Source organism: Ceratotherium simum, chromosome 26, assembly GCF_057802395.1.
Source record: "Ceratotherium simum simum isolate JZ-2026a chromosome 26, ASM5780239v1, whole genome shotgun sequence".
Taxonomy (NCBI): domain Eukaryota; kingdom Metazoa; phylum Chordata; class Mammalia; order Perissodactyla; family Rhinocerotidae; genus Ceratotherium; species Ceratotherium simum.
Genome location: NC_141925.1, coordinates 15,892,917 through 15,916,805, shown reverse-complemented (window position 1 = coordinate 15,916,805; position 23,889 = coordinate 15,892,917). Strand labels below are relative to the sequence as shown.

Below are 23,889 nucleotides of genomic sequence, written 5' to 3'. Positions count from 1 at the left end.
TCTGCAGATGGGGAAATTAAGGCCCAAAAAGGTAAACTTGCTGCGTTTACACAGGAAAGAAAAGGATCACGGCGTAAGTTCCACCAAACACCACCAGGTGGCAGTGCCCACCCACTTCCAATTCCGCAGCCTGGCGGGGCACGGAGGAAGGCTGGTCTCGCAAACGCTATATAATGATGGCCTACTGTGTGCCAGGCACTGTTCTGGGCGCTGACGATAGGCCGGCAAATAAAACAGGAAAATTTTCTGCCCTTCTCTTCCATTTTTCCTTAAAGGTAATAAAAGTTGTTGGCAGAGATGCGTACATGGCCTGACCGGGAGAAAACCGACTTGGCTGGGCGGGACCTGGGAGGCCAGGGGCTCGCGGGAGGGGATGCGACTATCTGAAAGGTCCTTGTTCCCCACAGATCAGGGCATGCTGCCTCCCCACCATCGCCACCGCAGGGAGGTGGGGAGCAGGGGTCCTCTCCCTGTCGTGTCCTGCAGGGCCGGGATGGGGCGGGGGGCGGGTCTCACCCTGAGAAACCAGAGTGAGGGGTCCTCAACGTTCTGATTTGGAGGAAGGCGACCTGAGGAAGCTGGTCTGAAGGTCACCCAGGGAGCCAGCCCCGTGGGAGTGCTGGAGCGCAGCCCCCAGGCCCGGTGGGGCAATGCCGACCCGGACAGCGGGGCGGACTAGGGGCTGCACTCGAGGAGGGAGGCTGCCCTGGATGCTTCCTTCAGGCTGGTCCCGCGGCCGCCCCGTGGGCGCGCATCCCCGCTGTGCCCTGAGCGTCTGCGGAGCGCGAGGCCGGGGGCCCCGGCCCGTGAGTGTGTGCGCCCGGGAGAGTGATGGACGGGTGTGTACGTGGTGATGTGTGCGGCGTTGGTGGTGGCGATCCTGCGTGTGGACTCACGTGAGGGTGCACCACGTGGACATGTGTGTTTGGGGTGGCCAAGGTCGCGGGCGTTGGGCTCAGTGTGAGCACAGGGACAAGGAGACGTGGGGGATGCGGGGAGTGGAGTGTGCCCTGGCGGGAAGGGGCTGCGTTCTGACCTGCGTAGAGGAGGCCACGCCGTGCGTGTGCCGTTGCACACGGGGGCGTTGGTGACTTTGGAACGCGCGCGGTGGGATCCTCTCTGCGTCCTGGACCCGGTGCTGGTATGCTGGGAGATGTTACCGTTTACGAACCCGCGTTGGAGAGTGTCCCGGGGGCGGGAAAGGCCCTGCGCTAGGGCACTCCAGGGAGCATCCCTCTGTGCGCGCGATCCTGCAAATGGATCCACCTGGGGATGTGGCCGGCGCGTCCGGACTGCTTATGGGAGCACTGTGGATGTGGGGGCAGTGTCCCCGAATTTGAGACCCTGGAGGGGGTCGTCTCAGCCCTCCAGGCAAGGAGCTGGGAGCAAGCGCGGGGCGTGCGCGCTGTTCGCGCCTGGTTGGACGCTGAGCAGTCTTCAGGCGGGGGCCGGGGGCGGGGCGGGGGCCGGGGCGGGGCCGGAGGCGCCGGGGCGGGGCCGGGGCGGCTGCAGCGGCGGGGACCCGGCCAGGGGGCGCCTCGCGCGGCAGCGGCTCGCGAGGGCGATGCAGTGAGGCCGGACCGGCGGGCGGGCGCGCGCGGGGCGGGGGCCGCGGCCGCGCTGCAGAGATGTGACTCGGGCCGAGGGCCAGCGGGAGCGTCGGCGCTGCGGGGCCGCGGGGGTCGGTGAGTGCCAGCCGTGCGGATGGGGTGGAGGGCCCTGCGGGGACCCCGGAAACTTTTCCCGCCGCAGACTTGGGAGGATTGGGGGGTCTACTTCTTGTGCTTTTCTAAGCCCCCCAAAGGGTTACTCAGCTGGGGGAGATGGGGGATCCGGGAGGGGGGACCACAGTGCGGCGGGAGAGGAGCCGTAGAGGGCGGGGCGGGGGCAGGAAAGGGCTGGAGACCTTTAATGGGGTGGGGGGGGTCTGTGTACCCGGACCAGGTGGAGATCCAAGTTCTGAGGAGGGTCTGGGGGAGACCACAGGTACAGGGCAGCTGGGAGTCGTGCAGGGGAGTCCAGCCGTGCCCGGGGGACTCATCTCGGTGCGGGAGCCGCGGGCAGACCTGGGGGCCGCGCGGCAAGCCCGCGGGGGCCGAGGGAGCCGGGGGCACAAGGCTCGGGCTTTGGGGGTGAACTGCCGCACCTGTCGCAGGGGCCGGGGGCCCAGCTCGCAGCCAGTCGTGGCTGCGCACCACGGGACAGAGGGGGACACTGCGGGAGACTCCAAGGAGGCAGAGCTGAGACCTGGGGCTGGGCGACAAATGAGGGGCGGCTGCATACAATGGCGGGGGGCTGGCGTTTCCGTTCCGACCTGGCTGGGCTGAGGACTAGCCCTGGGGTGCGTTCTCTGTCCTTGGGCGACAGCGGCTCCCCGCCCCACACATCCCGGGATCCCTACCCCCGCACCCGCCGTGGCCCCGGGGGAGCTGGTTAACCAGCCGGGGAGGAGGACACCGACCTTGCCAAGAGGACAGCCCCAGCGCAGCTCGCGGGTTCCTTCCCCGGCCCTTGCTCTGTCACACCCAGGCCTAGTCAACCCCCCCACACACACACCCACACACACACTTATCCCCCGTTCGCTAAGGGGGCGGCTCCTTGGAGCGCAGACAAAGGCCCCTGGAGTGTGGCGGGCAGCGGCGTCCCCGTCTGGGGCCCCGGCCCACGCGCCACATTGGCTGCCCCACTGCGCCAGGACGGGGGGCACCTGAGCAGAGCCCGGGAGGAACGGGGGGTCCTTGCAAAGACAAGAGAAGTGGGGGAGGGACTTGACACAAAAGCTCTGAACTTCTGCCAAGGAACCTTGATGCAGAAGTTTCCCGGGTGGGATGGGGACTTTCTCGGAGGATTCAGACTTGGAGTTAAGCTGCATGCAAATGGCATGTAAATAGAATGCAAATCGGCTCTGCGGGTTGGGAGCCTCCGCCAGGCCAGTTTTGTGTCGAGACTGGAGTGAACGGTTTCCTCTTTGGCCCCTGCGCTCCGTCTGAAAAGGGGTCGGCTGAGTTGGGAGGGAGTCGCCATTTGGGACACAGGCAGCAAGACAAGCGGTCTGTTAGAAAAAGCACCTCAAAATCTTTATTGCTTAATTTGTGACTGCAGTAAATGTGCCAGCTACAGAACTGGGGCTGGGGCACTGCGGTGTGAAAAATGGACAAGCCCCTGCTCTCAGGGCACTGGGAGGTGGGCAAACAGACACTAAGTAAGGAAATAAATGATAAGTAGATAGAACTTCAGATTGGAATAAGGGCAGCCAGGAACATGGAACAGGGTGGTGTAAAGAGTGACAGTGATGTGTACATAGGGAAGATTGTTCTAGGGAGTGAGGCTGGAGTAGAACCTGGCAAGATGGGGGGCCCGCCACTGGGAGATCTTGGGGAGGAGCTGAGCCAGGCAGAGGGCATGGCGAGTGCAAAGGTTTGGAGGTGGGAATGAGCTGAGAGGAACTGAACAAAGGCCTTTGTGGCTGGAACTGTAGGCAGATGTGAGGGGGGGGTGGCAGGGACCAGCCAGATCGCGATCATTTGGGCCACAGAAAGGAGTTTAGGTTTTATTCTCCTTGGGCCAGTGAACCCTTGGAGAGTCTTGAGAGGGAAGCCACGGGATCTGATTTTTAAAAGCTCCTCTGACCTCCACAAGGAGACGGAGAGCAGCTCCCGTTTCATTCTGCCTCGGGGCGTGGCGAGGCACCGGGAGCCTCCGAGGGGCTCCGTCCAGCTTCGGGGATGGCTTTGAGCCTGGCCAGCCTGGTGGGCCCACTCCAGGGGTGGCTCCGGTTTTTAAATGCACTCCCTGCTTTTCGGCAGTTCTAGTCCACCACAAGCAGCCCCCACCCAGAGCCCCACAAGCCCTTCCACGCAGAGCGTCCTGGGGGTTCCGACTTAGTCACATTTTCTTCTCAGAATTACAGCCCAAGAGGCACCATCCACCGTGGAACGGGCAGCCAAGGATGCAATTTGCATTTAAATGATTGCTTTTATTTACAGGATTGGAGCTGCTTTGCATATTCATAGCTCACGGAGCCTGTGTTCTGGCAACCTTGTTTACCAACCTATGAGGGGTATTCATGCGAGGGCCCCCAGATAGGCTGGTGGTCTGGGCAGCATTGGGAAATGAAGGTTATGAGACAGTGTAACTTGGAAAAGATAGCAGAGGGTGAGAGTGTCTGTCTGGGAAAGAGTTTAATGTCAGGAAACCTTGTAACAGTTTAATCCCACTGGAGCAGGAAATGCACCAGTGGCTGTAACGGCAGGGCCGGGACAGAGTGTAACGCTGGAGTGTGTGGGGAGACCCGCTCGGGCCTCATCCTGGCCCTCTGCCAGATATGGGGTGGGGGGGTCAAACTCGATGCAATGGAGAGGCCTTGGCATCAGGAGTTGGGAGAAATGGATTCTAGTCCCAGCTTGGCCTGTAAATCCCAGTGAGCCTCGGGCCAAGTTGCCTCACCTCTCTACCTTCATTTTCCCAACAGGACAGTGGGAATCAGGATTGTCTTTTTGGTAAGCAGGGACCCCATGTTCCCTGTGTGCCAGGCACTGTGCTGAGTACTTTTCACACCAGCCTCGTGAAGGCGGCACTATCATTCATTATCTTCATTTTATAGACGAAGAGACTGAGGGTCAGAGAGGTTACGTCATGCGCACTATCACATAGTTCTGGCTGGCTTCCCTCCCACTGAGGTCTTCCACTCTCGAGGAGACTGATGGGAGTAAGTTCTGTGCCAGGTATTCATCAGGTACTGAACTGTTAAACATGCCCAGGACTAGGAAAACCCCCTCCCCACTTGTTTGTTTTTCGTCCTTTCCATGCTCCTGCACTTCCCCCATCTTTAGAGAAGGTGGGTTTAAGATACCTGTGACCTGCTGGGCACTGGGAGGGGGATGGGTGGCCTCCTTGGAACCCTACCAGTAGCAGCCGAGTTCCAGTGTGGTTGTACGTCTTGTATCTCCTTTCCTATAGGTGGGCTGGAAGGTGGGGATGCTTCTGGGTGGCCTGGCTCTGACTCCTCGACTCTCTATAGACACTGGTTTCAGGATGCGAGGCTGGCTTGGGGTCCTCTGGCCCCAGGGCCCCTCTGGAAAGCCACCTTTCCAGCGAGGCTCCTACTTAGAGCTCCTGCTGTGGGGATCTGGAAAGTTTGAGGGGTCCCAGGACAGACCACCCCCAAAGGCATCTCCCCTTCACTCCCCCTCGGGGACCTCTTTGCTTGGTGTGTGACGGGGGAGGCTGGAAACCAGTGGTGGACAAACCCCTGGGTGAGCCCCCCTTCCCGCCCCACCTCCATGGCCACTGCCCCTCCTGGAAAAGCACAGTCAGAAAAGTTCATAACCTCAGATGAGGGAGCATTTGCCAACCTTTCTTTTCTATTTAACAGACACTTCATATAATTGCCTACCCCACGTTAACTACTGTCCTAAAACCTAAGTACTAATTATTTTTGGCCGCACAACAAGCCCACGTGATGCATACTGTTATCACTCCCATTTTGCAGAAGAGGAAACTGAGGCGAGAAAGGTTAAGTCAGCCGCCCGGGGTCACAGGGTGCTAGCAAGTGGCAGGGGCAGGACTGAAGCCCGAGGGTCTCACTCTGAAGTTCACACGGCCTGGGGAGCAGCGGGGCTGGGAGCGCCAGCCTGCATGTGTGTGGCCTTCGGGCAGGCCGGCTGTCCCCACACGAGGAATCCGGCCTGCATTCCTTCCAGCCTCTGCAGGCCCCGGCTCGCCAAGAGATGGAGAGATGAGCACGCTGCTCCATCACCTGCTGGTGGCTTCTGGCCCCTCCTCAGGGGGAGAGAGGGTGTGTGTGCGTGTGTGTGAGATGCACTGTATTTAAGAGCATCTGAATGACTCACATTTCTGGGGGCCTGGCTGGCAGCAAGGGTAATTAGTATGTGAGTCGAGTCTTGCACATTCGTTCCCGTTTATTCATTCCTCCTTTGGAGGAGCCGCACGCCCCCTCCCACGGGTTTCTTGCCACATATTCATCCCGTCCCAGTCAGCCTGGCCTGGAGGCTGGCTAGAAACCTCTCATCGGGTCCTGTTCCGTTCAGGGCTCCTGGAGAGCTGCTCAGCTCTCGGGGGTGGAGGCCCCAGGTGGCTCATCAGCAGGACGGGGCTTACCTGACCGTGGGCGCCGCCTGTTGTGTCCCTGGCAGGGGTGGGGAGGCAGAAGGTCGGGGGGCCGTGGGTCCTGGCTCCCCTGCTGCATAGTCCATGCTTCTCAAAACCCCGGGTGCCCAAGCGTCTGAGCACACCCGGGGCTTGTTGAAACACAGGGGCAGTGGCCATGGAGATGGGGAGGGAAGGGGGGCTCACCCAGGGGTTTGTCCACCACTGGTTTCCAGCCTCCCCCGTCACACACCAAGCTAAGAGGTCCCCGAGGGGGAGTGAAGGGGAGATGCCTTTGGGGGTGGTCTGCCCTGGGACCCCTCAAATGGACTCTGCATTTCTAACAAGCTCCTGGGCGTTGCTGCTGCTGTTGCCAGTTCGAGGATCAAACTTTGACTTAAACTTCTCAGACCCTCAGTTTCTTCCTCTTTAAGAGGCAATGAGGGGCCGGCTCCGTGGCTTAGCGGTTAAGTGCGCGCGCTCTGATGCTGGCGGCCCGGGTTCGGATCCCGGGCGCGCCCCAAGGCACCACTTCTCCGTCCAGCGCGAGGCCGAGTCCCACGTACAGCAACTAGAAGGATGTGAACCTATGACATACAACTATCTGCTGGGGCTTTGGGGGGAAAAAAATGAATAAATAAAATCTAAAAAAAAAAAAAAAAAAAAGAGGCAATGAGAACATCAGCCCTGCTAAGGTGACGTGAGGGTTAGAGAGCACATTTATCAATTCATTCATTCAGCAACTGGGTTATGGGCTCTGCCCACGTGCCCAGCACTGGGGAATTGGTGCAGAACAAGACAGACAGGGCCTGGGTGTTGGGAGAGGCGGGAAACAGACCAAAAGAATAATAAAATAAAATATTTGAAAATTGTGGCACATGCCTCAAAGACAAAGATCTAAAGTGCTGGCACAGAGCATAATGGGGCGGGAGAGCCTAATGTAGAGAGACTGGCCAGCCGAGGGCTCGCTGGGTGACGTTTCGAGAGCCCTGCTCTGTAGTAAGAGCCCAGTAACAATAGTACAATTGTTGGCTTCCTGGCTCCACGGCTTCTAGCTGTGTGACCTTGGACGAGCCCGCGGACCTCCCTGTTTCATTTCCTGTAAAATGGAGACAGTAACAGTGCTTGCCTCATAGTGTCGCTGTGCAGATTATAAGGTGTTAATATACGTGGAGCGCACGGAAGAGGGCCTGGCGCCTAGGAAGCACTGTAAGAGCTAACAGTTATTGTGGTTGTTGCTGTGGCAGTGATAGAAAACTCTGCAGGGCAACTCTGACTCCCCCAGAAATCCTAGGTGCGCTGGACTAGGCTTCGTTCTGTGAGGCCCTGTGTAGCCCTTCTTGATGTCATCCTGGACGTTGTTCTATGGAACAGTGGCTGTCACCTCATGGGGATCCTTAGCAATGATAATGACCTACTGGAGACAACTGGACCCTACTAAAGCCCCTGGCTGCCTAGATGTTGGGTAGGGAGGACTTTCTGGAAGAAGGGGGCCACTTGATGTAGGAGGAATAATGGAGCTTCTTTGTTCGCAAGCAACACAAAGCCAGCACAAACTGGCTTAATCCAAACCACGGAAGTTAATTGGCTGCCCGAGCTGCAAAGACCAGGGCACTGGCTTCAGGCATAGCTGAACCCAGCCGTTCAATGTATTAGGACTCTGTTCTGTCTCTGGGCCCTTTCCTCTGGGTCAGCTTTACTCCGGGACAGGTACTCTCCCTGTGATGGTAAATATGTCCTCTCCGGCACCAGGCCTATATTTTTTTAGCTTATCGACCCCAAAAGAAAGAGAAGACCTCTTTCCGGTTAATTCTAGCAAATATCCTAAGGCTGATTCTCATGGGTCTGGTCAGAGCCATGTGCCTGTCCGCGAGCCAATCAGTGTGGCCAGAGGGCGGGATAAATGCTCTGATTGGCCAGGCCTGGGTCAGGTGCGCATGCTCGGAGCTGGGCCTGAGGTGGCTGCCCAAAGGGGAATCAGGGGCTCTTGTCAGAAATAAGGGAAACGGACGCTGGGCGACAAAAACAACAGCTGTCCTGGAAGGAGGGTTCCAGCCTCAGGAATGAAAGCAGAAAGCAAGAGCGTATGCATTTCCCGTGTCAGCAGGGCGTGGGAACTAGCGACCGGACACCGCGGGAAGGACGCCGCGCAATTTCAGGAGCGTGGTCGCCATCTTGGTGTTCCCCTCGTCCCCGTTGGTTTCCTGTTGGGGCTGGAAGGCCAGTCAGGGAGCGGGAGGAGCGGGGGAAACCAAGTCCCGGTTTGCAGCCAGGCCTGGAGAGAGGCGATCCCCCCAAGAGAGTGAGCGGAGGCCGCGGGAGAAGGCCAGGTTCTTGCAAGGAAGGGCCGGGAGTGCAGGCCCGAGGCCGAAGGCCTGGCTGGTGTCCTGGCCTCTTCCATCCACTGTGTCCTCATGTGTGCAAGCCAGGCTTGCTCAACCTCAGCGCTGTTCACGTCGGGGCCGGATGATTCTTTGTTGTGGGAGGGCCGTCCTGTGCACTGTAGGATGCTTAGCAGCATCCCTGGCCTCTCCCCACTAGATGCCCATTGCACCCCCTCTCCAGTTGTGACGACCAAAGATGCCCCTAGGTGTGGCCAAATGTCCCCTGGGGTCAAAGTTGCCCCTGGTTGAGAACCACTGGCGTAGAGGGTCTTGGGGAGAGTTGGGGAGAGGGTTGGTGGTCAAGACTCCAGAAGCACATTTCTACCCATCATCCTCCCAGCCCCCCAGGGGGTGAGCTTGGCCGAGGGGTGACCTAGAGAGGCTGCGTAGGGTGTGTCCTGTTGTCACTTGCTGAGAAGTCTCTTAGTCCCCTTTGCCACTGATGAGAAATCTGAGGGAAGCCCACTGGAGGCCCCTCCACGGTGTCAGGAGGCAGATGGCATTTTGTTCTGACGTACCCGCTTCTCAAACTGTCATTCCCAGTGTGCTTCCAGGACCTTGCGATAAGCAGCTCTGGAGAGGACAGTATTTTTCCAAAGGGTGGTACGTTGGGATATGCCAGTGGGTAGACAACATGAGTTACATCAACAAGCATTTTAAAATTTCAGGAGATAAGTATTTCAATGTGTTGCATTTTCTTTGAACTCAAGTCAATTTCAAGGACTCAGTGAGTCGGTTAAGTAAATAACTGTGCGGGTGGTGTGTAGACGAGGCATAAATAGCTGAGGTGGCACTCCAGTGAGTGAGTGACCTGGCAGGGCCACGAATGGTGGCTGGACCGTGGGCAGGATTGCCATTGTCTAGGGGCATCCTCAACCCTAATTTGCCCGAGTGGGATGCTGGGATGCTTGTTTAAGAAGCGTCTCTCACCAGAACGCCTTCCGACCCGAGCCTGCCTTCTCTCATCTATAGGAAAAGGAGACGGTCCCTGTAGCACCAGGCTCCTTCTCGTTCGGCAGCATCAATAATTCATCCCAGTTGATGGCCTCACGGCCAAGGCAGGATCGGAGCTGCTCACAGGATCCCATAAAGGAAAAGAGAGAGAGATGGTCGATACCGCATTTACTTAAGGAAGCCCCAGGGACGGGCAGGAGCTGCCAGGAGGTGGCTGGTGACAGCCCCACGTGTGGGTGGAGCTAAGGCAGTGAGTCTGGCTTAAGATGCCTGGAAACGGGCATCAGAGCTGAGCTGTGCAGACCGTGGCTTTCTGAAGCCCAGGCTGCCTTTAAAAGCCAGGAGCTGGAGGCGGTGGGGTAGAGGAAAGAGTCCTGGTGAATGAAGCTCTCGTTCATTCGGTGTTTACTATGCATCAGCTTTGTGCCAGCGCTGTGTGCCAGAGCTTGAGTGTACCGGGGATTTTGCCCCCCAGGGGACATTTGTCAGTGTCTAAGGATCTTTTGGGTTGTCACAATTGGGGGAGGGGGTGTGCTTCAGGCATCTCGTGGGTCGAGGCCAGGGATGCTCCAAAACCTCCTGCAATGCACAGGACAACCCCCACCACAAAGAATGACCAGGCCCCCAATGTCAACAATTCCAAGATTGAGAATCCCTGGTCATGCTGATGAACAAGACAGACAGTGTCCTGTCCTCCTGCAGCTGCTGGAGAAGGACAGGAAGGGAAGAGAGGCGGAAGGGATGGGAGAAACAAAGTCAACAGGCAGAAAAAATGACAGATACGATTAGAGCTAAGGAAGAAATAGACAAGAGGCTCCGGTGGAGAGGAACGGGGGTGTGACGTCGGCCAGGGTCTGAGTGGATGACATTAAAGCTGAGACCATCAAGGGGAGGAGCAGTTTTCCGTGAAAGGGGTGGGGGGGGGGTTTACGCAGAGGGAGCTGGGGCAGGGGCAAGAGGAGACCTGGGTAAGCCCATCCCCGTGGCTGCCGCGTGGGGTCCAGCGTGCATTGGGGCCGCATGGGGGCCGGAGAGCATGCCGAGGAGAATCCTGCAGGCACCGCCGGGGGAGGTGGACTGGCGTGGAGCGAGAGGATGGATTCTGGGGAGATCTTTGGAGGAGGAGGGTGGGATGAGTGAGGGGAGAGGGAAGGGGTGGCACCCAGGAAGACCGATTATTTTGGATTTACTACATTTGACATGAGGGGATGCTTCTAGAAGCTGGGTGGTGTGACCTTGGGCAAGTATCCTAAGCTCCTGGAGACCCTGTTTTGTCACCAGTGTGAGGACAGGATGTGTCGAGTGCCTGGCCTAGAGTGAGTCATCGGGAACTGTTAGCTGTTACCATTGAGAGACTGAAAAGGGGCGATCCGTGCCATTCTCTCGGCACAGTGCTTGGCCCGTGGCTGTCTCTTTAAAGTTTCATTTTATTCTCTTATTTTGAAGAGGTCAGACATGGCACAGAATATAAAATTCAAAGAACACAAAAGAGTATACAGAGAGAGTGTCTCCCCCCACTCTGTTCTCCAGCCAATAGCGCTGATGATTCATGGTTGTTCACGGGGCCAGGCCAAGGGTGCAGATGTGAGCTGGAATACCCCCAGTGAGGGGCTGTGCTGCCTGGAGAATGGGGTGTCTTTTCCTGAACTGTCCAAAGATGCCATGTGGGCTAGCAGGTTAGAAATGAAATAGGTCTTCTTAAAGAATTCAGGAGAGTGGGAGTTTTACAATGAATTGATCTTTTTCTCCCCGGTCCCCAACTTTTCTGGAACATTGGTGGTGTCAGAGAGAAACATGAGAGCCCACGAGGTGGTCGCCTTCCTCCTGCTCTTCGTGATTGCCTCCGGGGCCTCTGAGAACGCCAGCACGTCCCGGGGCTGCGGGTTGGACCTCCTCCCTCAGTACGTGTCCCTGTGCGACCTGGACACCATCTGGGGCATCGTGGTAGAGGCAGTAGCCGGGGCGGGTGCCTTGATCACGCTGCTCCTGATGCTCATCCTGCTGGTGCGGCTGCCGTTCATCAAGGACAAGGAGAAGAAGGACCCCGTGGGCCTCCACTTCCTCTTCCTCCTGGGGACCCTGGGCCTCTTCGGGCTGACATTCGCCTTCATCATCCGGGAGGATGAGACTATCTGCTCCGTGCGCCGGTTCCTGTGGGGCGTCCTCTTCGCGCTCTGCTTCTCCTGCCTGCTGAGCCAGGCATGGCGCGTGCGGAGGCTGGTGCGCCACGGCAAGAGCCCGTCGGGCTGGCAGCTGGTGGGCGTGGCGCTGTGCTTGATGCTGGTGCAGGTCATCATTGCCATCGAGTGGCTGGTGCTCACCGTGCTGCGCGACGAGAAGCCGGCCTGCGCCTACAAGCCCATGGACTTCGTGATGGCCCTCACCTACGACATGGTACTGCTTGTGGCCACCCTGGGGCTGGCCCTCTTCACGCTGTGCGGCAAGTTCAAGAAGTGGAAGCAGAACGGGGTGTGCATCCTGGTCACCGCCTTCCTCTCCGTGCTCATCTGGGTGGCCTGGATGACCATGTACCTCTTCGGCAATGCCGAGCTGCGGCAGGGGGATGCCTGGGGCGACCCCACCCTGGCCATCACGCTGGTGGCCAGCGGCTGGGTCTTCGTCATCTTCCACGCCATCCCTGAGATCCACTGCGCCATCCTGCCCACCCCGCAGGAGAACACGCCCAACTACTTCGACACGTCGCAGCCCAGGATGCGGGAGACGGCCTTCGAGGAAGACGTGCAGCTGCCGCGGACCTACATGGAGAACAAGGCCTTCTCGATGGATGAGCACAACGCAGGTAAAGGGGTCGCCGCCCCGCTGGGGCCATTGGTCCCAAAAGGACTCTCTTCTTGCTCTCTGGGGGAAGGGGAGTCCCTGGGGCAGTCCCGGCAGATCAGAGCCCACAGATGCTGACCTCTGTGCTGAAACTGGCTCAGAGATAGGCTTGTATTTAGCAGTTTTTCCTATCAATTGCCGACTAATTTAATATAAAAAGCCATGTTTCTGGCTTCTTTTGAAAAGTCGGATCTGGCAATGCTGGGCTGCCATTCCCACCTGGCAGCAACTGTCTGGTGCTGGTGGGAAGGCAGGAACCCCTCACCGAGTTTTGGCTGCCCCTTTAGATGGGAGGGGGGATCCATTCTCTTTACCACACTCCCCACCACTCCCTATTGTTCCCTGACTCTGCCACTGTAACATATTCACATGAATTCCCTGGCTCCCTGGAAGTGTTTGAGTTTGCACGTGGGTGCTAGATGGATGCAGGGGGTGGTGAAGCGCACTTCTCATGTCCCCTCCTTACATCTGTCACCAGAAGTGTATGAATTTGGGCCCTGGAGTCACGCGTCTGGGTTCAAATCCTGTCTCTGCTACTTCTACATGTGTGGCTTTGAGCAAATTACTTAACCTCTCTGTGCCTCAGTTTTTCTCGTCTGTAAAGTAGAAATAATGAGAGAACGTAGCCCGTAGAGCGGTTGTGAGAAGTACCATCCAGAGGGCTACCCTGGGCCCCGGCGTGTTGGGTGGGCATCTTGGTTGGGTCCCCTGAAAGCAGAGCCTGAGACCTGGGTGCAGAGTGGTCCCTGCAAGGGAGCGGGCAGGGAGAACGAGGGCGGAAGGCAGATAGAGGCCAAAACAGGAGCATCGATGGGCTGGGTACCGCCGCGGGCGGCTGGGGCTCCGTCCTGCCAAGGACATGTGTAGAACGCGCCTCAGAATTGACCCTCGAGGGACAGGATGCTGCAGCATCTGTGCACCCGCTCCTGTCTCCCTCTGTCATGAACATCCCCCGTTAGTCTGGGAAATGGGCCGAACGCACTCCGTTGGCTTCCGAGGCAGAAAAGCAGAGACCTGGTGGGCGCTTGAGGTGGAGGTTTTCCGGGTGCGCAGGCCTGTGCCACCTCTGCGGCAGGATTCAGAGGTGAGCCCAGAGAATGCGGCCTGGGATCCCCTGCTATAGATGCTCGAGAAGTATCTCTTAGCATCAGTACTTAAAGTGAGTCAGCCAGGTGCCCAGCACTTGAGACTAAATAAAATTGCCTTTTCTCAGTTACCTGAAGATTTATCAGGGGCTATGATAATAATAATAACAACAATAATAACAGTAGCAGCAGCAGTGATCATTACCCATATAGTCACCATTTATTGAGCGCTAACTGTGTGCCAGGCACTCTTCTGAGTCCTTAACCCACATTATCTCAATAGTTCTCCACTCCACACAATGAGATGGGTCCTGTTATTACCCCATCTTACAGATGAATAAATGGAGCCTCTAAAAGGACGCACAGCTGGGAGGTGGCCCATTCCAGGCGGTCATGGTCCCCTTTGCAGTGACCCCCACCCCCCCGGCGCCTGGGCGCTGCTCACTGGCTGGTCGTACCGCAAAGTCAACCTTGTTGGGTTGAGTCCCGAGGCCCAGAGCGTAGCCTGCCTGTCCCCTGCAGGCCAGGGAAGCACACTCAGCCATCAGATCCTCCACAGCCCCCCGCTCTCCTCTCCCCACCTGATGTGCCCAGCTTCCTAGCACCCCAGCTCCTGGCCAGACCCACAGGAGGGAACAGCAGTGGCCCTGCCTGTGGATAGAGTCAGCAGGCCGGGCGTGGCGTTTATCAGAGCTGCATCCTTCTTACTGGAAAGCCCCAGGCCAGGAAGCCGTGTTTGTCGAGAGGTTTGGCAGGGATGAGCATCTGCTCGGGTGGGGCTAACTTCCCAGTTGCCAGGAGAAGATGGGCTCAGGCTGGGCACCACCACTGGGAGCCCAGAGGGCCCTCCAGGGGGTGTGATGAGCAGAGGCCAGGGTCCTGGTGGAGCCTCCTGTTCCCCGGCTCCTCCTGGAACAGGAGCCTCTTTATCTGAGACCCATAGACTCCCCTGGACCTCAAAGGTAGCGAGAACTCCTGAAATGCTGTAAATTTTTATACCTTCATTGGGGAATTGGTCTGTTGCTTTGTCAGGTTCTCAGAGCCATCTGTGAGCCCAGAAGGTTGAGGACCAGTGTTGTTGAACATGATAGTCTAGTTTCCTTGCAGTGAAATGGAGATGCTTGAACTACCCAAGTATTGGGGTCTTCAGAGGTAGGGTGGCTAACCTTTACGGGTACTTATCACGGACCAGGTACCGTTCTGAGCATTTTAGTGGCTAATCTCATTTAATCCCTACAGTATCCCATCAAGGTCTGTCTTGCAGACAGGAAACTGAGGCACAGGGAGGCTAGGCGACTGGCCCAAGAGGCAGAGCCAGGGTTTGAACCCAGGCGGGCTGCCTCCAGAGCCCACACGCCCAACCACTCTGCCACAGAGTTACTCTTCTCCTCTTAAAACACTTTCGCGTCCCTCATCTCACCGACGTGGCAGGACAGCTCTGCGTTGAGAACACAGGGATTATCAGTCCATTTTACAGAGCAGGACACTGAAGTCCGGGGGTGTCAGGCCGCTCGTTTGAGCTCACACTGTAAGTGCACAGCAGCGCAGGGAGGGGGAACTTGGTTTCCTGAAGCGCATTCTGTGCCTCCTTTCCTGTGAAAATGCAGCCAGTACTGCACATCCACGTAAGATCCAGACAGCTCAGGGATCTGGGCCCCAGGGGGTACCGGCAGCACCAAGGCTGGCCCAAGGGGATGGGGGCCCAGAGGCGCCCACACCCCATCTCTTGCACACTCTGGCACAGTCCAAAGCCAAGTAAGTTGTCTTTCAGTCCCCCCCTTTCTTTTCCAAAACAAAACTAGCTTTATTATTTCTTTCCGATGATAAAGGATTAACAACAATCATGTAGAAGGTTCAGCGAGTAAACATACTAAAAATTGCTCAAAATCCCGTTGCCCAAAAGCAACTACTGCTGACTGCTCCCATCTTGCCAGATGTCTTTCAATGAGCACACAGTCTCCCTTCCTCACTGTCTCTCACATGTGTGCACGTACGCGCACACACACACACACGACAATCTCATAGAGCAGTTCTTAACCTGACTGCACATTAGAATCACCGGGCAGCTTACAAAAATGACCAGTGCCTGCCCCTCATTCTGACTGAGTCAGTCTGTTGGGCTTAGGGTTTTTTTTTGTTGTTTTGTTTTGTTTTTGTGAGGAAGATTGGCCCTGGGCTAACACCCGTGCTCATCTTCCTCTACTTTATATGGGACACCGCCACAGCATGGCTTGACAAGTGCTGCCTTGGTCCAAGCCCAGGATCTGAACCTGTGAACCCCGGGCTGCTAAAGCTGAGCGCGCGCACTTAACCACTGCGCCACCAGGCCAGCCCCAGGCTTAGGTATTTTTTAAGCTCTCCACATGACTCTTAAGATGTCACAAAGTGGAAAGCACTGGTCTGAGTGGCGTTCTGCAGCGAGCTTGCTCAAATCTGTATGACATCATGGATGGGGGCCTCTCTAGCTCAGGGACTGCAGAGCTGTGGCTTTTCACGATGCACAGCTGTCCATTGGGCACCCTAATTTATTTTTCCCATCTCCAGCTAGTGACTATTCTGCTTGTTTCTGGCTTTCCATATAAGTAATGCTGCAATGAACATTCTTACCCATGCATCTTTGTGCCTTTGATCAGTTAACTCCTTGCAAAAAAACTTCCTAGACATGCATCAAAGAGTCTGCACCTTTAAATCTTGATATATACTGCCAGATGCCCCCCCAGAAAGGCAGACTAATTTACTGTCCCCCCATATATTTGTCTCATAATCGTATGAGAGCTTGATTTCCCCACCTCTTCACCAACCTTGGATGTTAGCAGACGTTGTGTGTGTGTGTGTGTGTGTGAGGAAGATTGACCCTGAACTAACACCTGTGCCAATTTTCCCCTATTTTGTATGTGAGACGCCACCACAGTGTGGCTTGATGAGCGGTGTGTAGGTCCACGCCCGGGATCCAAACCCACTAACACCAGGCCGCCAAAGCGGAGCATGTGCAAACTTAACCACTATGCCCCCAGGCTGGCCCCGGCAGACTTTTTTTTTTAATAGCCCTGTTTTACATCATCCCAAATGTATGTCACTAGAATTCACATGGGACCAGGCAGGGTGGGCCCCAGGCAAAGCCTGTTCCCTCAGAAAGCTCCGGTAGCCTAAACTGGAGTCCTGGCTAGGACTGCCTTGGTTCTAGAAACCCTTGCTTTGCAGGCTGGGGAATGCCGGGCACGCCCCCTCACCACGGTGGGAACAGCTGCTGTCATCTTTGGTGCTGGCCTCAGCCAGCTTGTATTTTAGGGAACTGGGCCCTATGGGGGCCTTGCCTAGGAGCTACAGTTGGCCCTGGTTCTCTTGCGTTTTAGCCAGCCAGCCTTTCGGGCTCTCTTCCCTTGAGAGCCCGTCCCTGACATCTTCAAGGGATGGAAAGGGCATTCCCCAGGCTGGCCTCTGGCTCAGCCAAGCCCCGGCAGCCTCCGCTCCTGTGTTTCCTTCCCCTGCATGTGACTCCAGATATAAACAACTTCATCAGCCTCGTGCATATTAATAAGTATCAACAAGGCATGAGGTAGGTGATAAAAAATTAAAATACACTGAAGGATGTAGCACCTCAGATCACATCTTGGAAAGTGTTAACAAGCGCATTAAATATTCACCTTTCAAAGGAGCAGTAAAGGCAAGTGTTCTTTCTTCTGTTAGGGGATTTGGGCTCTCGGATCTCCTGAAGGCCAAGAGCTATTTAAACTCTGACTCTGGGCTTCCCAGTGGAAGGCCTTGAGTCAGCTGTGGGGGCAGGGCCAAACTTGCCTCACTTGCAGACTCTAGACGGGAGAAGGCTGGCATTCAACCTGTGAACTTCAATTCCTGTGGGGACCCCTGTATGAGTGAACCCAGCTTGCCTTTCAGAGCTGGCCCAGGTCAGAGTGGGGTGTTAGTTGGGATTCCTGATGCTGCAAGTAATAAAAAAATCGGATTTGAATTGACTTAAGCAAAAAACAAAACAACAAAAATAATGTACTGTGGATCAGGCTTCAGGAACAGTTAGATCCAGGAGGCTCAAGTGATGACTAGATTTGGTCTCTCTCCATCTGTTGGCTCTGTTAGCATCATGGCAGCCCACAGCTCTAAGCTTGCACAGAGTCCCAGTAGAAAAGAGGAACATTTCCCAGGATGCTTGAGCAAAAATCCCAGAGTTAGCTCTGATTGGACTCAATTGTCCTTCCCTGAACCAATCAGTGTGGCTGGGGAGATGTGAGGCCCTGATTGGCCCAGCTTAAATCACATGCCCACCTGGAGGCCAGGGGAGAAGGCAGTTGTAGCCAACACTCAGGCCTAGACTGTGGGAGGGATGTTTACCAGAGGACCACCACAAATAACCACTACAGAGAGGAGTGCTGGGGCCAGCGCACTTCACAGATGGCCTGTAGAGTCGAGCCTTTGTTTCTTCGAGGAGAATATGCTGGAGCCAGATTCCCCCACCACAGCTGGCCAGGTTTCTGTGTGATGAGGAAAGCTGTGCTGTGCTCTCTTCAAGCAGGTGTCCGCTGGGAAATGAGACTAGTCTCCTCCATGGACTGTCTCCTCCATCTCCTGGTGCTGCTGCCCAGCTCCCTCTTCTCTGCTTCCCGAAACAGGCATCTCCTTGCTCAACACGTGCATAACGAGCTGCTTGAAGGGGACGCTAAAGCAAAAGAGGTTTTCATGGGGCCAGCCCAGTGGTGTAGTGGTTAACTTCACGTCATGTGCTCTGCTTCAGCGGCTGGGGGTTCGCAGGTTCAGATCCCAGGCACAGACCTACACACCGCTCATCTAGCCATGCTGTGTCAGTGTCCCACATACAAAATAGAGGAAGATGGGCACAGATGGTAGCTCAGGGCCAATCTCACTCACCAAAAAAAAGAGATCTTCATAAGTATGTCTTGGAACATGGATTTCCTACCCTGCCTCAGGTTCTTTGGTCAGGTGTAGGCTGAGCTGCCCCTAATGTCACTTAAATTCAAGATTCTTCTAAGTAACTGTAATGGTTACAAACATAGCATCTGGAGCCAGTGTAGTGTGATGGTTAAGAACGCAAATTCTCTGCCTGGGTTCGACTGCTGGTTCTGCCACTTACCGGCTGTGTGACCTTGGGCAAGTCACTTAACCTCTCTGTGCCCTATGTAAAGTGGAATAATAAAAGTACCTATTATGCTGTGAAAAGTCAATGACTTAATATATGTAAAGTACTTTCCCCAGTGCCTGGCTCCTGGTTGGCACTCTGTGGAGGTTAACTATATTACTGAGGTGATTTTAGTCCCTACCCCGAGTAATTGGTAAAAATCCCAAACTCGCTTGCTACTCTTGAGCCAGAAAAATCACTCCCTTTCAAGGAAGACTTTTAAGTGAGGCTTTTCTTAGCAAAGCAAGATTAGTGCCTTCAGTGAGAAGGAAGATAATGAAGATGCCATCTCATAATTGAGATGGACTTTGGTTTTTGTTGGGTTTTTTTCATAGTGCTTCTACTTTATTATTTTTTAATAGACTGTTTTTTAGAGTAGTTTTAGATTTACAGAAAAATCGAGCAGGAGATAGAGAGAGTTCCCACATGTCCCCTCCTCCGGTTTCTGGTTCTATTCACAGCTTGCGTTAGTGTTACATTTTTTTGTTGATGAATCAATACTGATACATGATTACTAACTGAAGTCCATCATTTACATTTTTTTTTCCTTGTGAGGAAGATCAGCCCTGAGCTAACATCTGCCAATCCTCCTCTTTTTTTTCTTTTTTTGCTGAGGAAGACTGGCCCTGGGCTAACACCCATGCCCATCTTCCTCCACTTTATATGGGACGCCGCCACAGCATGGCTTGACAAGTGGTGCGTCGGTGCGCGCCCGGGATCCAAACCTGCGAACCCCGGGCTGCCGCAGCGGAGCACGCGCACTTAACCGCTTGCGCCACCGGGCCGGCCCCCATCATTTACATTTTAGAGGTCACTCTTTGTTTGTACATTCTCTGGGTTTGGATGGATGCATGTCATGTATCCGCCATGAGAGTGTCATACAGAAGAGTTTCATTGCCCTAAAACTGCCCCTAATCATCATCACCTCCCAGCCCCTGGCAACCACTCATCTTTTTTCTGTCTCTATAGTTTTGCCTTTTCCAGAAGATTGTAGTTGGATTCATACAGCCTGTAGCTCTTACAGACTGGCTTCTTCACTTAGCATATAGATAATATGCACTTAAGTTTTCTCCATGTCTTTTTGTGTAATTTGGTTTTTCTTCACAAAAAAGGCGATGTAGTTCTCTAAAAGTACACAGCAGTAAGAAACACCGTTTGCCCACCTTTCAGAGGTAAAAAGTGCTGACATTGTTTGCATCTTTGCTTCAGATCTCTGTTTTTTCCTGTTTAGAAATAACCCCACCAAGGGGTTGAAGTCCCTCTGTTCTCTTCCCTGTCACTTTGCCATGAAGACGACCTCTGTCGTGTACTCGATGTCGGGGTTCTTAGGGCTGTCCGCCTCTGCATGTATCAGAAACAGCGAACAGTGCTGGGAGTGTGGTGTTGAGCTGGACATGAATGGCATTCTGGGTGAGGAGGTCTTTGTCAGAGGAGACCTTCTGAGGGATGCGGAGGTGTTTCCTTGTCACCCGTGGCCCCCGGAGCTGGGGGGGGCAGGTGCAGGCTCAACTCTGGGTCCCCTCCCCGCCAGAGCAGCCTGCGCCCTGGATTCTACAAACTTCCCAACCCACGGAGATGGGTCAGGCTCCAAGAGAGCCAGAGAACAAAGCGCCTTTGTGACTTTTGTTTGGAATCAGGCTTGTGACAAAGGGGAGGATTGGGGGGGGGCGTGCCTGGAGCATGATGTTGATGCAGGGGAGGAAAACAAAATTGTGTCTTTTTTTTTGGTGGTGCGCTGCCTCTCCCTCCTTCCCCAGCTCTCCGCACGGCAGGATTTCGCAACGGCAGCTTGGGAAACAGACCCAGCGCTCCATTTAGAAGCAACGTGTATCAGCCGACTGAGATGGCCGTTGTGCTCAATGGCGGGACTGTAAGTATCAAGAGGTGACGTTTTGGCAGGAAGCCCCAGAGCGGTCACTACTAGGGAGCAGCTTCAACAGGGACACACTGCTCTATGGAGGCTGCTTAAGGGGCCTGCAAAGACCGCGGCTCAAGTCGACACCCCTTGCAGCTAGAATGCATGCAGTGCTTCCATTTTCTTCTTTCCCTCTCTGCCCCCCTTCTCCACGCACAGAAAATCCTCCTATACGTAGTTAACCATCTGTAGATTTGTCTGAAAGAGTCCTCATTTCTTGGGGCTCTTGTACCTAAGGAATTCTCTGGCTTCCATTATACAGAAGGTGCCCCCTCCCTCTCCCTGGAGGTGACTCTTAGGAACCCCCAGAATTATGAAGCCCTGGCAGATTGTGCTGACATCCAACCTAGCTTAGCCCCTTGCCCCCGTTCCACCCTCTCTGTCCCCCAGCTGGGTACCGCATCCCCCCACCCCCACTCCTTAAGAGATGTCTTAAGAAATCAAAGTGATTCTCATTTCTCTCCCTCGGACAAAAAAACAGGTTTACTATCTGATGCCAAACAGACCTTGAGCAGAACTGTCATCCTTTACCCTTTGCCTCTGTGGAATGACATCATTTTGTTTTTCCAGCAATCCAAGACACACCCTCATTCCCGCATTTAATTTCCAGACATAGCTACATGCTTTCAGAAACAGCGCACGAGCCAGTTTACACGTGTAATTGGATTTCCATTCTTTATATCATGTGCCAATTCCATAACTCAACCTGAGTTGGTTTTTTATTTTTTGTGTTTTTTTTTTAATGTAAGTCAGTGACGGTCTTTGCTCTCTGGAGGGAATTTAGGTTTTCCCAGCCTTTTGAATGGTGTGTGAGGCATTGGTTTGCACTGGTTGGGATCGGGCTCAAAAATAGACTCACAGATTTGCATTGTAAAGACCCCCTGCCACCCATTGGGCTGTTTTATTGTGGGATGCCAAGAAAAGGCTGACTTGCCAGCATAACCATAACAAATATCGTTACAAAGCGGGCCCCTCAGTCATTGTTAAGCCCTCCTGGTCCCTTCAAGGCCAGTGCACTTAAAAACACCCTGGACTTAGAAAGTGAAGTGGGTTTTCGGGTAAGGAAACATATTCATTCAGGGTGCATGGTTACAGAACAAGGGAGATGGCCTTCCCAAGAACGGAGCAGCGTAACACAGTGGCTGCTGCTTTTCTTGGGAATTGTTCAGCCCGTTAGGACAAGGCAAGGTAACTCAGCTTGGGCACGTTGTTAACGAACTGGTTTCTGATGTTGACTTTGCAAAGCACGGAGTTCTTAGTGTGTTATCCTTTTTCCAGATCCCAACTGCTCCGCCAACTTACACTGGAAGACACCTCTGGTGAAAGACTTTAAGTTCCAGAGAGTAAGAATCTCTCTTCCCGATTTTATTCCCTGGCTGTGTCTTTCTTGAGGGAGAAGTCAGTAACAGTAGCTGCACAAGGCCGCCTTGCAGCCAGGAGATTTGGAAATCCTAGACGAGGGGATTTTGTGTAAATGTGAACACTGCTGAACCGAAAGGCTAACACCGACTGCCCTCCCCTCCCCCGTGCCACACACACACACACACACACACACACACACACACACACTACCAAACCAACCTCAACCCCGCAAACTAAAGCAAAGCTATTTGCAAATAGTATTAGGCTCACTCGAAAATGTGGCTGGAAGACTGTTTCATCCTCCAGGGGTAGAACAGAACCACATTCACAGCTGGTGGGCCAGGCTGGTGTTGGGTGATAGGGAGGTCCCCATACTGTCGCCCTTTCAGCAAGTGCTGGACCCCAGGTGGCCTCTTGGAGGTGACCGTTTCTTTGAGGAGGACTAATGGGGACTTCGCGACCATCATGCCTATTGGTTTGCACATTTCAGGGGGTTCAGGAGCAGTTAAGGGGGTTGTGGGTGTGATGCCAAGGCTAGGCCCAAGTGAATCGTGGGGCGAGCTTTACAGCCAGTAGTGGTGGAGGGACCCTGGCATGTGCCAAAGAAGAGAAGGCTAGCTGGGAGTTAAGTGACCATCACATTGAGAATGCTCTGGCATCTCTGGCGGGAAAGCGAGCCCTCCTCCCTCCCTGATGGAGCCATAGCGCTATTCTGGCTTGGGCAGCAGTCTCCGTCCTCCCTCTCCTCTCCCTCTTCCCGCACTGACCAGTGCTCCTCCAAGCCCTTTCCCAGTTGTATTACCATGTTCATTTCAAAAGCTCAAATGGGGCGAACAGCTTAAAGCCCCCTGGGATGGCAGGCCAGAAGGCAGGCGCCACAGCAGATTGTTCACTTGGTGGGGTGTCCCAGGGCTGCCCCCAGGATGGAGACAGACACCTGATGCCCAGCAGGCAGTGGGTTCTTGGGTCTTTTACGTAGATGCAGTGAGAGTTTCAGGGCAGGGTGGAGCACCTGAGGGTTTCTTGCTGCTTTTAGAGGGTGTGGGCACATTTTTGTCTTGGTTTTCCGAAAGTTCCATGAAAACGGTTCTCTTCAAAGCCCATTGTTTTGTCATGGTTCCATCTGTCCTAAGCAAGTCATCCCTTTGTTACTTGGCATTTCCAACATCTCGGCCATTAAAAGCCCCATCTTCTCTGCACTGTTTGGCCAGCATAATCGCTAGCAATGATTCAAAGCAAAGAGTTTGAACCTGACGGCATGGAATGTATACATGAGTGTGGGTCCTTCTGCATATATTCTAATCACTATATTGCTTTTTTCTATAAAACAACCCATAAGCCTTTAACCTTTAAAGAAAATGAAAAAAGTTAGTGTTGGGGGGGAACTGACCTCTTCATAAGCCAATATATCTGAGCTGAGTATGTTTTAATAAACCTTCTGATTTTTCTCAAGGCCCTAGTCTCTGCTGTGTCCCGTCCTCACCCCGCCACCCCTCCCCGCCCCACCCTTGCAGAGCATCGGGGTCACGACAAGGCCAGTCTGGCCATCCCAGTGTGGCCCTCCTCCTTCTGGCTAGCGCATTTCCTGTGTAACCTCCCATGGGGAAGAGACAGCATGGCCCAGAATGCCGCCCCCACCTGACCTTTGGGAAGCCGCCCCGCCCCTGCCCAGAGCACGTGCTTGCTTCTAGAAAGTCGGGTTCCAGTCCTCTGTGCGAGGAGTGTCACGGGGTGGACTGAAAACGTGCAGTATTGGGGAGGGGGGCGGGCCGGGACCTGGGGTGGGGCTGGAGCGGTCGCATGCAGACCCAGAATTCTGAAAATACAGAAATCTCCGAACACCTCAGTCCTGTCCGGTGAAAAACGACAGCGTTACACGTTCTTGTGCCAGGAGATGGCTGTTCACCCCCGCTCTCTGCAGTCCTTTGGAGCTCTCTGATCCATCCGTGACTCGGGCTGCAAGAGCCCCCCTTGCAGAAGGGAGCAATTCACACGCTTGTTTTCTCTCTAAGTTCTTGGTGGTCCGAGCCAGTAAGGTGAGCAGTGAGCACGGCGTAAATGGCTACAACGGGAAAGTCACGTTCCACCACCATAAAG

The 23,889-nt window shown here is 54.8% G+C and overlaps 1 protein-coding gene across 1 annotated transcript; it reads left to right on the top strand.

Moving 5' to 3' along the window:
• Positions 1–1,550: 1,550 nt before the first annotated feature.
• On the top strand, positions 1,551–23,244 carry GPRC5B (G protein-coupled receptor class C group 5 member B). The gene is made up of 4 exons (XM_004441817.3): positions 1,551–1,685; positions 11,233–12,246; positions 20,273–20,385; positions 21,709–23,244. Exons 2-4 carry the CDS (start codon positions 11,241–11,243, stop codon positions 21,751–21,753), a joined length of 1,164 nt encoding a protein of 387 aa, XP_004441874.1. The 5' UTR covers positions 1,551–1,685; positions 11,233–11,240; the 3' UTR covers positions 21,754–23,244.
• The last annotated feature ends 645 nt before the right edge of the window (positions 23,245–23,889 follow it).

Coding starts and splice junctions, on each gene's coding strand:
- GPRC5B (XM_004441817.3), top strand. CDS start 11,241: ATGAGAGCCCACGAGGTGGTCGCCTTCCTCCTGCTCTTCGTGATTGCC. Junction 12,247..20,272: donor GATGGATGAGCACAACGCAG/GTAAAGGGGTCG, acceptor CTCCTTCCCCAG/CTCTCCGCACGGCAGGATTT. Junction 20,386..21,708: donor TTGTGCTCAATGGCGGGACT/GTAAGTATCAAG, acceptor TCCTTTTTCCAG/ATCCCAACTGCTCCGCCAAC.